Genomic DNA, 12,674 nt, shown 5'->3' on the forward strand with positions numbered 1-12,674 from the left:
TGTGTGTGTGTACCTCATATCCTACAATCCAGGATAATGGCCATATCTTAAGAGGATTTCTGCCATATCCTTAAAATTCTCTGCTTATATTTTAAATCCCACAGTTTAAAGTCAGATATACAATAGATGCAGATACAATCCTTTAAAAACCCCAGTGATACTTCATAGAAAACACTATATTTACGTCTGACTGCTCTGTCAAAACCACCAAACAAGTATCATTATTTAGTCAGATTATTAGGATTAGCTCGGGAGGGACTTAAAATAAGAAAAGGATTTTTCACCCTTTTATTAAGGTGAACACAATATTATCCTCACCCCCAGCATAATTAATTCCACAATAAAGATTGCCCTGTAATCCCTCACAATGTCTCAGAGCCATTCAGGTTTTGTCACCCCACTGAGCTCAAATTAATACAAGTAGTGTCCAATAGATGACTCAATGTAGAATACATTTACATTAATATGTGTTCATGTCTGGTAAGAGTTAATTAAGAAGGTTCAGATGTTTTTTTATGGGATGAATTTTAAAGCAGGTTTGATTTTTGTGTAGAAATAGTCCTTTAAAAGACCACAGTGGTGTTATATTTTGTGACCAAAACAAATCCACTATTTGTGTTAGGAAGGTTATGGATACTGCTTGTTTTTCCAAATAAGAGTCCAAAACTCTAAATATTCAGTTTGTTATGAAAAATATTGAAATTCAAAAAGCTGTGAACGTTTGGCATTTCTGCCTATAACATGACTTGAACCATTAAGTGATTATTTAAATTGTTGCTGATTAATTTTCTAATTTATATAAAACTTATTCCACCTATATTTTTGTTTGATGTTGCTATGTGAAGTTTTAGATCCATCTGAACAACTTCTTCACTAAAACAAAAACTTGGGAAGAAACGGAGAAAATATTACAAATACAGTCAGGAACTGCAAGACATATGTTGTATGCCAGATATAATTACACATTTTAGCCATCTGCCAGTGTTGAGGTTTCTGTCTTGTCTTTAGCTTGTGTTTTGCCTTTTCTAATTTTCTGGGGTGAAAAGCGCCCAAGGCGCAGCAATATGCTGATGGCCGTCCTCTCGGCTGAACTTCACAAGGACATTTTCTTGAAGGCAGCGAGGGGCTATAATAATTGGGGACAATATGATCTTAATTGGCTGATAATGATATTATTAATGATTGCCTGAGAAATATGATGGCTATTCATCAGCCCCAGTTTATAAAGAACCAATTTCGACACACATGACTTTCTCCAGTAGAATAACTCGTTGTAGTTTTCTACTCACTTATGTGAGTAGAATAATATACTTTTTCTTGACTTAATCAGTGAAAAACTTGACTTGGATGAATTTGTGTTTCTTTTGACTTCAGCTGAGCTTTATCAACAACCAAAAGTGGAGTTCGCTGCTCATGTTTTGCCTTGTTTTGTTGTAATTAAATGTGTTTTAAAGCTGTCGATTGTTTGCTCTGAATCAGTTCTATGCGATTGTAAAAGCTGAGAATAACAGTTGTGGTTGGAGGGTATTTTATAGCTGGCTCAGCTGCTGCAGCCCTGCCGCTTACACCACATACCACAGACAGACAGACGGGGCTGGGTCCCAGTCGGGGGTGTGGGGTGCTGAGGGGGGAAGGATGGTTTGTGGTGGAGTCGGTGGAATTGGGGTGTGTGCTTTCTGTATGTATTTATGCCCAGCTAAGTTAATATAAGATCATCAGACATTACCTATTCTCTTGAACAGAAACATCCCACTTTCACTTTTTACCATAAACCTTGGTGTGCCCACTTACCACAACATGCTCTCTATACACATATAAACATGTCCACACGCACTGTCACAGGGTCTGCTCACACAAACTGTATGGTTCAGACTAAATGATACACAAACTAACATTCAGAGAAGCTGTTAGGACAGCTGGAATCAGAATGGCCCATTTTCTCTCACTTCTCCCTAATGAGTGCCATAAAGAGCGCAAGGCATCAATATTTCAGTGCTCTCGTCAGGCAGACTGCAATATTTTCCTTTGATGAGGCTCACCAGAGGTGTTTTGTTTGCCCGGCTGCCACTCCGATCATATGTGAATTTGGGAAGGCAGGAAATAAGGCCGACAGGATCCTGAAAATCTGGACTGCTGGCAAATTGTGGTTTCTGGTAGAAATTACTTTGAGTAACTCAGCAAAAGTTCATTGTTGTATCTGATGTTTAAGGAGAATTAATGGACTTTTACTTTGATTTGGGAGATTATAATTTGAGCTCAATGTAGTTTGATAATAAATTGTGCCTATTTTAGCAATGCTAACAGCATGGAATGAACTAGAGATGGCACCACTTTGGTCTAGACTGAAATCAATCAACCACTATAAGACAGATTGCCATGATATTTTGCAGAGACATTCAGTCATTCATGGATCCAGCTGATTTTGGTGATTCTCTGACTTTTCCAGTAGCACCACCATAAATTCACATGCGGTTTTGAATGACATCGGGCTTACCACTTTGATACATTTTCTTTGTGGTAAATCCTTAAATCTGCTAAAATAAAGGGATGAGAAGACAAGAAAACATACAGAAAATGCTAAATTACAATAAGTAATGAAGAACAATAAACAGAGTAAAGTGGGTAGAATTATAAAAGTACCTTTAAAAAAACAAAACGGGAACAAAGCCTACAGAGTTCAGAGCACACAAGCTCAATCACCTTTGACTTTCCAGAAAAGTACAAGTCTGACCGTTTGATTGTGATTCACATCTTATCATGATTAATTCATTCTAGTTGAAACTCCCAAGATTTTCAGCTCACAGTAAGGCAGCAGGATGTTGATGCAGTTGTTCTCTTTCCCTGTGGGTTTGGATTATATGAGGCTGCTGCTGCAAACTGAAGTTGGGCAGACACCTCCAAATGAGCTCTAAACGCCGTCTGTTGTTCCGCCGCTTCGGGAGTGTCCCACTGGGGTTACAGAATTGAACAGCATAGACGTCTGCCACTGGAGAATACAGTTACACTTATAGATACCAGCTGTATCTTCTCCGTTCAGGACTCTCTTGTCCTCAGTTTATTTGGTTGTCTCTGTCTTGTCCTTGTGGAACAGTTATTAAAGACGGAGGTACTCTGTGTGTGCTTTTAGGTAGATGAGCTGTACGAGGCCTTTTGCATCCAGAGCCGTCTGAGGGAAGGTGCCAGCCGTATGAAGCAAGCCTTCTCCTCTTCTCCTTCCACTAAAGGCACCAAGGAGAGCATCGCAGAGGTCAACCGCCGCTACAAAGAATACACCGAGGTAGTGGCGTAGAGCATCAACTTCAGTGTTTGGGGAAGCCAGAATTAGCTAATTATTCTGAGGAGTTTTGCATGAAAATGGTTATTAACCTTGTGAAAGTCTTAAATAATAAATAATGGAGTGTAAGGGCAATGATCTAATAAATTGTCAGACAAGTTGACTTTTCAGGAGAGAAGAAGAAATTATGCATGGTGTTACACATATTGTGTATAAAAATATGACAATACTGTATGCATCAAACATTGGCTTACAGCTGACAACACTCACTGTTTACCTAAATATCAAATACAGATTACTGCTTGTATTGTCATTTGTAAACACTGACATGTATTGTCATATACTTACAGAATTACCTTTTAAATCTCAATAACACAAACACACCTGTCTTCATCTGTCCTGAGGGCTTACACCAGTCGTCCTGCCTCTTCTGCAGTTTAGTGTTTACTGTATTTGTCAAAGTCTCTTAAGATAACTTGATTACTATTGTTGTTCTTGCCTTGTGTAACAACGATCATTATGTCTCTCTCTTCCTCAGAACATGAGCACGTTCGAGGGCGAACTAGAGAACCTGCTCGGGGAGTTTCATATCAAAATGAAGGGTGAGAGACAAGTAAAACCACTCACATACTGATATTAATTTCTGCAATAAGAGGCATTCATCCGCAATTGTTTACAAGAACGTTTTTGGTGATGAGCTGACAACTGATTAACCTATCATGTATACTGCAGTGAAGCCAATGAACACCTACATTGTAAATCACCCAGCTAAATACTAAAGTCACTTAAACAAACGGTTATCAGATGGATAAAAGTTACTTGGCTTGGCTTTTCCCCCCATATACTGTCCAAATGGTTATTTGTTTAGATTTTTTAACAATTGCCTCTCTCTCTGACAGGTTTGGCAGGCTTTGCTAGGCTCTGTCCTGGAGACCAGTATGAGGCAAGTTCTTCTTTTTATTATGTAACTTTTAAATAAATAATTCTTTCATATTAAAATTCATGAGTGAAATAGTGCAAAACCGTTCAGTCAAGAGAGATAGGAAAGCACAATGTCTACTTTAAGTAGAAAATGGAGTTTGATATTTTTATTCTATGAGGCTATCAAAAGGCTGTCCATTCTCTGGCTTCACGCTTACTTTTTTCTTTTTTTACACTTTCCCATTCCTTTCTTCCTTTAGATCTACATGCGGTACGGTCGCCAGCGGTGGAAGTTGAAGGGAAGGATCGAAGTGAACTCCAGACAGAGTTGGGATGGAGACGAGATGGTCTTCATGCCTCTCATCACTGACCTCATCAACATCAAGGTACTGTAAGAAAAAAATTCAGACAAACTAACTTTGTGCTTCCCCATGCAGGGTCAATAAATAACAATGTAGAAATCAGACCTTCACCTTTTTATGTACAAGTTTGTTTTTAATTGCACAATATCAAGGCGCAGATTAGTGATGATGCTGATAGGTTATGACCATATTTAATTACTGCTAGTGTAAGAAAACATTTCATCAACAATCGCCTGCTTAATATCTTGATGTCAGAAGAAACTGTGTGATTGTTTTCTTGACCTGAATAGTAAATTCGTACATGTTGTTCCTCAATCAGGTGACGGAGCTGAAGGGCCTGGCCAATCACATGCTGGTGGGCAGCGTGATCTGTGAGACCAAGGAGCTGTTTACTGCCATGCCTCAGGTGGTGGCCGTTGACGTCAACGATCTCGGGACCATCAAACTCAACCTGGAGGTCACGTGGTAGTAAGTTGACTCCTATATTTCAGCAAGCAGTCACTTTTTTCCTCGTGGCTTGTGATACTGTAGAGTGTTTTGTATTTATTCAAATAGATGGTCACTTTTTTATCCTTAAGGGGAAACTTCAGCAGGATAGAATCACTTGAGCCTACAAAGATACTCAAGGTTAAATATAGAGATTGCATGATAGATAATGAGATGGATGCACCACTGTGAGTCTAAAATTATTTGATGATTTTGTTATGATTTCATGACATTCATTTAATTTCATTTCATGTTCAGTTCACTAAAGTTTCAATGAATTGCAATTATGGTTTTCTTTCAGTTTATGAAAGGGATAAACGTTGGGTTTTCAGTGTTTGAGCCAGATATTTCTACAGAGCCTTTCAACATTATGGGTTTATCTCACGAGTGTTTTACTCATACAGTCATAATTTGTATGACTGTATTCTTGCAGTCAATATCTCAATCACTGGTCTATATTGAACACCTACAGAAAATGTTTTTAGGTGTCGATGTCCGAGGGGGCTGGGAACCACACAGCAGGGCTGTGGAACCCTATTGTTTTCCTAAGGATTATTTTCCTCCATTATTTTCCTTTTTTCTTTTCGCCCTAAAACTCCTGCTACAGCCTAAACCATACATGTTGGAGGGGTGCCATTTTCAGGACTGTTCCAGAAATCCGCAAGGACCTCAGGCGCAACAATTAACCCCCTTCCACCACTAGGTGGTGCTGTAGCAGAAATAATCTGCATGAAACTTAGCAGGCAGCATCTCCAGACTGACCTGACAAAAAGATATCGAAAGAATATTTATAGGATACAACTTGTGCAAATTACGCACAAACAAATTTGTGTAGCCAACTATGAAAACACCAACGCCATATTGAAACCATACTAAATGCTATCAACGCAAAACTTTAGACTCTTGTTTGACATGACCCTCTGGAGGTCCTCCACACAGTTTAAGAAAATTGGCCTTGAGGGGGCGCTACAAGTACAAAAAGTTTATATCTCATGAACGGCTCATCTGTTTTTTTACGAAATTTGGTGGGTACCATCTAGGGCCACACCTACAGTAAGGTACTGATTGGTCAAAGTGGGCGTGGCCTATGGGACTTACATATGAATTCACCACTTACACCAATGTACGCAACTTCAAATTTGCAGGGTCAATGTACTATGGGTCATGGACCAAACCTACCAAAGATTTACACATGTGGACCACTTGGTGGCGCTATAATGTTTCTTTGCCTTTAACTCCCACAATACACATCGCACAATGCACGAAAACAAATTTTTCAAACTCGTCCTAGGCTGTGCGACCGATCAGCACAAACCTGATACAAAGCATTTTCAGATGGACCAGACCAAAAGTTATGAAAAGAATTTTGCTACAAGTATGCACATTTGACGACCAAACAAATTTTCCTAGCTAGCTACCACACACATATCATATCTTATGCCGGTCTGAGGCTCTGTACCAAACTTGGTACAAACTACGGCACTTCTGATTCATAACTTAATAAGTTTATAATTATAACTAGTAAAAACATTCGGTCTTTTGGAGCTAAAAGCTAACAGTTACCCCTTTCTATTGATGTCGACCAGCCAACCCTCCTACATCCCTGGTCGTACCTGGAAGAACTTTTTGAAATGGTTGGATGCAAAAACAACTGCTTTTGAATGCGCTTTAAGCTCTGTGCACACAAGTACCATGAGCTTATCGTTTTCAAAACTTGCCGTTTAAAAAAGCATATCGATATTATTATTTTTTTTCCTTACATCACTTTTGCTTTTATACTTTAAGTAGTTTTGAAACCAGTACTTTTAATTGAAAAAAAGGTTGAGTTGATACTTCAACTTCTACAGGAGTCTTTTTAAACCCTAGTATCTATACTTCTGAGTAATGAATGAGAATATTTTTGACACCTCTGGTATGATATCAATATATATCTGTGAGAGTCATATTCCGTTTTATTTATTTATTTATTTGTTTCTCTTTATGGTCCTACAACCTTTTTAACATTCAGGTGACCTCACTGCAGCACACATATTCTAATAACCTAGTTTTTCCTGAAAAAAAATGATGTTCATAGATTGACTATGGACAACAGGGTGGATGTTTTACAAGTTTTTATAGAAAGTAAAACCAGATGCACCAGAGGTTGTCAAAAATCCTTTAGGGCTCTGGGATATTTGCAACGGCAATGTACCACAGACCTTGCGGCTCACGCCTCTTGATATTTCCTGACTTTGCCTCCCCAATGTTACGCTTTGGGTCCCGCATTTGTGTGCTCCCCGGGTCGCCAGGGTCGACTAGGCGGCCTCTTCATAACTACTTGTAGTTTTTAGTTAGTGATGTAGCTTTAATTCAGTCTGCATTACTTGTGATTTTCTGCCACCTGGTGGAGAAATATGGTCATTACAAGTTATAGAAGTTAATTAAGCAATTAAATCCTCTTTTAAAAAAAACATCACAATCAGCAATCAAAATAAGTGTCTTGTTGTCATTCCCTCTTAAGCCCCTTTGACGTTGAGGACCTGACTCTGTCGTCTGGTAACATCAGTAAAGCTACAGCACTCCAAAGACGAGTGTCGGTCTACAGCCAGGGCACGCCAGAGACCCCAACTTTTCAGGATTCCTCCTTCTTTGTGAGTACCACAAAAAAACCTGGATTAGCTTCATTAGAGTGGTGGGAAACAGTAGTTTGTGTTTGTTTTTGTAGAACAGTCACCATCTAGGCTAGAAAAACATCTGAACTTTGTTTTTAGACTTATCACTGGGTGAATTGTGGTGAAAGAGATGACATTTTGTCTTTTACACCTTGTAGTCCCTGCACACTAACCTGAGTCTGCACCCAATGATATTGTTTACATTTTTCTGTTGATGCTTGATGCTTATGTTAGCAGCACCAGTGCTACCCCTAAACTAACCCTCAACCATTTCCCTGTTATCCTCTCCTTTGCATTTCCACATCCAAACCCCTTGCCCACACTCTGTCCCACTCTACACGTTAATCCATCCTGTCCTGCATCTCACTTACCTGCCCTCACTCGAATACCCAACACCTTGTCCAATTTGCCTGCGTGCATTGTGTAAAGAAGTGGCGACCATATCCTGTGGAGCGCCAGCGCCTCTCCTTCCTACACATGCTCCGAGACACCCTGCTAGAGAAGCTAAGGCGCAGTCGCTCGTTTGGTGACCTGGCCTCACTCCGGCCAAGGCCCAAATCCAGTCTGGAGGTCTATGTGAGTGTGTTGTGGCCCCTCGACCCACCTAACCTGACTTTTCCTTTGCCCCATACCCCATCGACATGATGGGGATGTACTCCTCTGCTGGTGTGGACACACCTGGGCTTGTCCAGTTCTTTTCTGTGGGTTGCAGAATGCCATGTGTGAATGCATGTTTCTTTGTGTGGGTTCTTGCTTTTCTATTCAGATTTGCCTTACTCTGATTCTATTTTGGTTGATCAAATAGGGTCACAAGAATTTAGAAAGAAAAGTGGATTTAGAGTTAATGTTTGGATCTCTTTTTCCACTAAAGAGAGCTTTCTCTTGCACTCTTTTATCTTACATGCACTGATTTCAATCTATATCTTAATCTTACATATTTTTTGTTTCACATATTTACTGCCTTATCTCTTCTTTCAGTCCACTTTACCAGATGATGTCTTTGAGAACGGTGGCTGCGGCGTTGCTGAGTGCAAGCGTCTCTCCTTCACTTTCTCGGACACGTCTGGATCCACGCCCAGCCCTGCCCCGAGCTCACACTCCCCTGGCCTGTCCAACCCTGAGATCACAGTCACCCCTCCAGAAATTGACCCATCACCTATACAAATCCTCCCCACTAGGGAGGACTCCATTGCTGAGGAGCATTTAGTGGAGGAAGAGGAGGATGAGGAGGATGAGGAGTACGAAGAGGATGGGGAGACGGGTAGTAGAGGAAGTAGGGGCACCAGTGCCAGCCTTGCCAGTGATGAAGCTGAGGTGGCAGAGGACTCTGAGTGGGAGCGTACAGAGTCGCAGCGAAATTCTAGCTCAAACTGTGGTTCAGCTGCCCCATCCCTCTGCTCCGACGGCCACCTGTCTACAGTGGCTCCAGAGGATGTTTTCTTGGACCACACTGACGAACTGAAACCTGTGGAACTGGACACAGAGGAGGCGGGCAGCCTGACCAGGCAGCTGGTGAAGAGGCTGACTTCTTCGGAAATTGTACCGCCAAGTGGGAGCTCCACGGAAGGAGGAGGAAATCTGAGCTGGGCAGGAGAGGGAAGCAGGGCTTTCCTGGAGAGCAGCCTGGAGGAGGCCATCCACAGCCTATTGATGAGGCTGGAGTCTCTGACTCACCGCTGCCGAGAGCTGCAGGACCTGGAGCAGGAGGTGATGCGTCTGGAGGACCTGCTCAAGGTGACTGTCTCCCTTTCTGATATGTATGTGTACAATATCTCACATGGGAAAGAACATATGATGGAAACAAATAATAAGTACTTTCAGGAAATGTGGGTTATAATTAGTTATTTATTGGGTGAATGCTGATTCAGCAGCATTTCTGCGTTTACAATGTTCTTCCTGGGGGCGGCTGTGGCTCAGCGGTGGAGCGGTCGCCTGCCAATCCGAAGGTTGGTGGTGCAATCCCTGGCTCGTGCAGTCCCATGTCGATGTGTCCTTGGGCAAGACATTGAACCCCGAGTTGCTCCCAATGCTGCGCCATCGGAGTGTAAATGTGTGTGAATGTTTATCTGATGAGCAGGTAGCACCTTGTACTGCAGCCTTGGACACAGTGTGAATGGTATGTTAAAGGAATGGTATGTAAAAGGGCTTTGAGTAGTCGTTTAGATATAAAAACAGTTAATTTACTTTCTTTAACATTCAACATCCTGATTTGTTTAAGCCTTTTTCAATATACTATACTTTGATTTTTTCAACATACATTGCTATGACTGTTTTCAACGTTGATTTGGTGGCTCGATGGTTAGTCCCACTAAAATATCACCAGCAAGTTGAGTCTGCAGCTTATGAGGCAGGATTGATTACCACTCTGGACTGATCATTTTTGTGTGGAGTTTGCATGTTGCAGACTTTGTTTAACATACTATACAATGACTTTTTATGACTTCTTTCGACATACTATACTATGATTTTTAAATCTTTTTTTTCTACATACTATACTATGACTTTTTTATCATCTTTTTTCCACATTTTATACTGTACTATAACGTTTTTTTGACATCATACACTATGACTTTTTTTTATCACTTTTTGTCAACATACTTAATTTGACTTATTTCAACATACCATACTATGACTTTTAATGGCTTTTATTGACATTCTATGTTATTCAACTTATTTCATTTGGTGGCACAGTGGCTCGTTGGTTAGTTCCATTTCAAATAGCACCAGCAAGTTGTCACTGCAGACTCTTTTTCAACAAACTATAATATCACTTTTTTCGACATACTATACTATGGCTTTTTCATTACTTTTCAACATACTTTAATATGACTTTTTCGACATAATATAACATGGCTTTTTTATCACTTTTTTTTTTACAAAACATACTATGACTTTTTATGACTTCTTTTGACATGCTATACTATGACTTTCTTATCACTCTTTTCGTCATAATATAGGATGGTTTTTATCACGTTTTTGGACATACTATACTATAGCTTTTTTATCACATGTTGGCCATACTATAGTATGGCTTTTTATAACTTTTTTCAACATAATATACTATGACTTTGTCCACTTTTTTTACATACATATACTGTAGCTTTTATCACTTTTTTCAACATACTATACTGTAGCTTTTATCACTTTTTTTAAATACTTTACTATGTTTTTTTATAACTTTTTCGACAATACTATATTGAATTTTGTCCACTTTTTGGATACTATACTATGACTTTAGCTTTTAATCACTTTTTTCGAAATACTTACTATACTATAGCTGTAATTTTTAAATACTATGCAATGCTCTATCACTTTTTTTGCCATTTTAAAGTATGGCTTTTTTATCGTTTTAATCACTTTTTTGACATACTGTACTAGACTTTTTAAAACTTTTCAACATACTATACTATGACTTTTGTCACTTTTTTGACATATACATTCTATGCTTTTAATCACTTTTTGTGACATACTGACTAGAATTTTTAAAACTTTTTTACAACTATACTATGACTTTTGTCCACTTTTTTTGACATATACTATTCTATGGCTTTTAATCACTTTTTTGACATACGTACTATGATTTTTAAACTTTTTTCAACATATAACTATGACTTTTGTCCACTTTTTGACATTACTATTCTATGGCTTTAATCACTTTTTTGGACAACTTACTATGGCTTTTACACTTTTTTTGACATACTATACTATGGCTTTCAATCACTTTTTTCGACATACTATACTATGGCTTTTAATCACTTTTTGGGACATACTTTGCTATGGCTTTTTTTATAACTTTTTTCAACATACTATACTATAGCTTCTTATCACTTTTTTCAACATACTATACTATGACTTTTGTCCACTTTTTTCAACATACTATACTATAGCTTCTTATCACTTTTTTGCAACATACTATACTATGACTTTTTTATAACCTTTTTCGACAACTGTACATCTATGATATTTTGTCCACTTTTTTTGATATACCATACTATGACTTTATTTCAACATACTATATTATGACATACTTTACTATGGCTTTTTTTATAACTTTTTTCAACATACTATACTATGACTTTTGTCCACTTTTTTTGAAATACTATAGCTTTTAATCACTTTTTTGACATACTATACTGTAGCTTTTTATTACTTTTTTCTAAATACTTTACTATGGCTTTTTTATAACTTTTTTCAACATACTACACAATGACTTTTTGTCCACTTTTTGACATACTATACTATGACTTTATTTCAACATACTATATTATGACTTTTTCGACAAATTATACTATGACTTTTTATCACTTTTTTCAACAAACTATACTGTAGCTTTTTTATCACTTTTTTTCGACATGCTAGGTTGGCTCTTCAATCCTAGGCTTCTCCGTCCATGTTTAAAAGTGTACCGGTCTGTTATTTTTTTAAATACTATGCAATGGCTCTATCACTTTTTTTGCCATTTTAAAGTATGGCTTTTTTATCGTTTTTTTTCCCTTTTTTGACATACTGTACTATGACTTTTTAAAACTTTTTTCAACATACTATACTATGACTTTTGTCCACTTTTTTTGACATATTTTACTATAGCTTTTTAATCACTTTTTTGCAACATACTATACTGTGGCTTTTTTATAACCTTTTTTGACATACTGTACTATACTATGACTTTTTGTCCACTTTTTTTGATATACCATACTATGACTTTATTTCAACATACTATATTATTTTTTTTGACAAACTATACTTTTTATCACTTTTTGACATACTTTACTATGGCTTTTTTTAATAACTTTTTTCAACATACTATTCTATGACTTTTGTCCACTTTTTTTGACATACTATACTATGGCTTTTTACCACTTTTTTTCTGCAGGAAATGCATTTTCTAGTTATTACTTGGTTCTTTAAATTAACAATCTCAAAGATTTTCATTTAAATAAATGTTTGTTTAGTCATATCATATATCTATCAGCAAAAAAG

At 38.1% G+C, this 12,674-nt stretch overlaps 1 protein-coding gene across 6 annotated transcripts in view; it reads left to right on the forward strand.

The window, feature by feature from the left end:
- ripor2 (RHO family interacting cell polarization regulator 2) overlaps positions 1 to 12,674 on the forward strand; it is a 61,626-nt gene that overhangs the window by 41,478 nt on the left and 7,474 nt on the right. For 4 of the 6 annotated variants that reach the window (XM_032536398.1, XM_032536399.1, XM_032536396.1 and 1 more), the window contains exons 7-14: positions 3,128 to 3,277; positions 3,813 to 3,876; positions 4,174 to 4,217; positions 4,456 to 4,581; positions 4,877 to 5,025; positions 7,544 to 7,673; positions 8,124 to 8,270; positions 8,673 to 9,428. In XM_032536398.1, the coding sequence (XP_032392289.1) occupies positions 3,128 to 3,277; positions 3,813 to 3,876; positions 4,174 to 4,217; positions 4,456 to 4,581; positions 4,877 to 5,025; positions 7,544 to 7,673; positions 8,124 to 8,270; positions 8,673 to 9,428 (1,566 nt within the window). The remainder of the gene's footprint in view (positions 1 to 3,127; positions 3,278 to 3,812; positions 3,877 to 4,173; positions 4,218 to 4,455; positions 4,582 to 4,876; positions 5,026 to 7,543; positions 7,674 to 8,123; positions 8,271 to 8,672; positions 9,429 to 12,674) is intronic. The other 2 variants (XM_032536397.1, XM_032536401.1) reach the window with 2 other exon arrangements.

This window comes from Etheostoma spectabile, chromosome 14 (genome assembly GCF_008692095.1).
Source record: "Etheostoma spectabile isolate EspeVRDwgs_2016 chromosome 14, UIUC_Espe_1.0, whole genome shotgun sequence".
Lineage (NCBI taxonomy): Eukaryota > Metazoa > Chordata > Actinopteri > Perciformes > Percidae > Etheostoma > Etheostoma spectabile.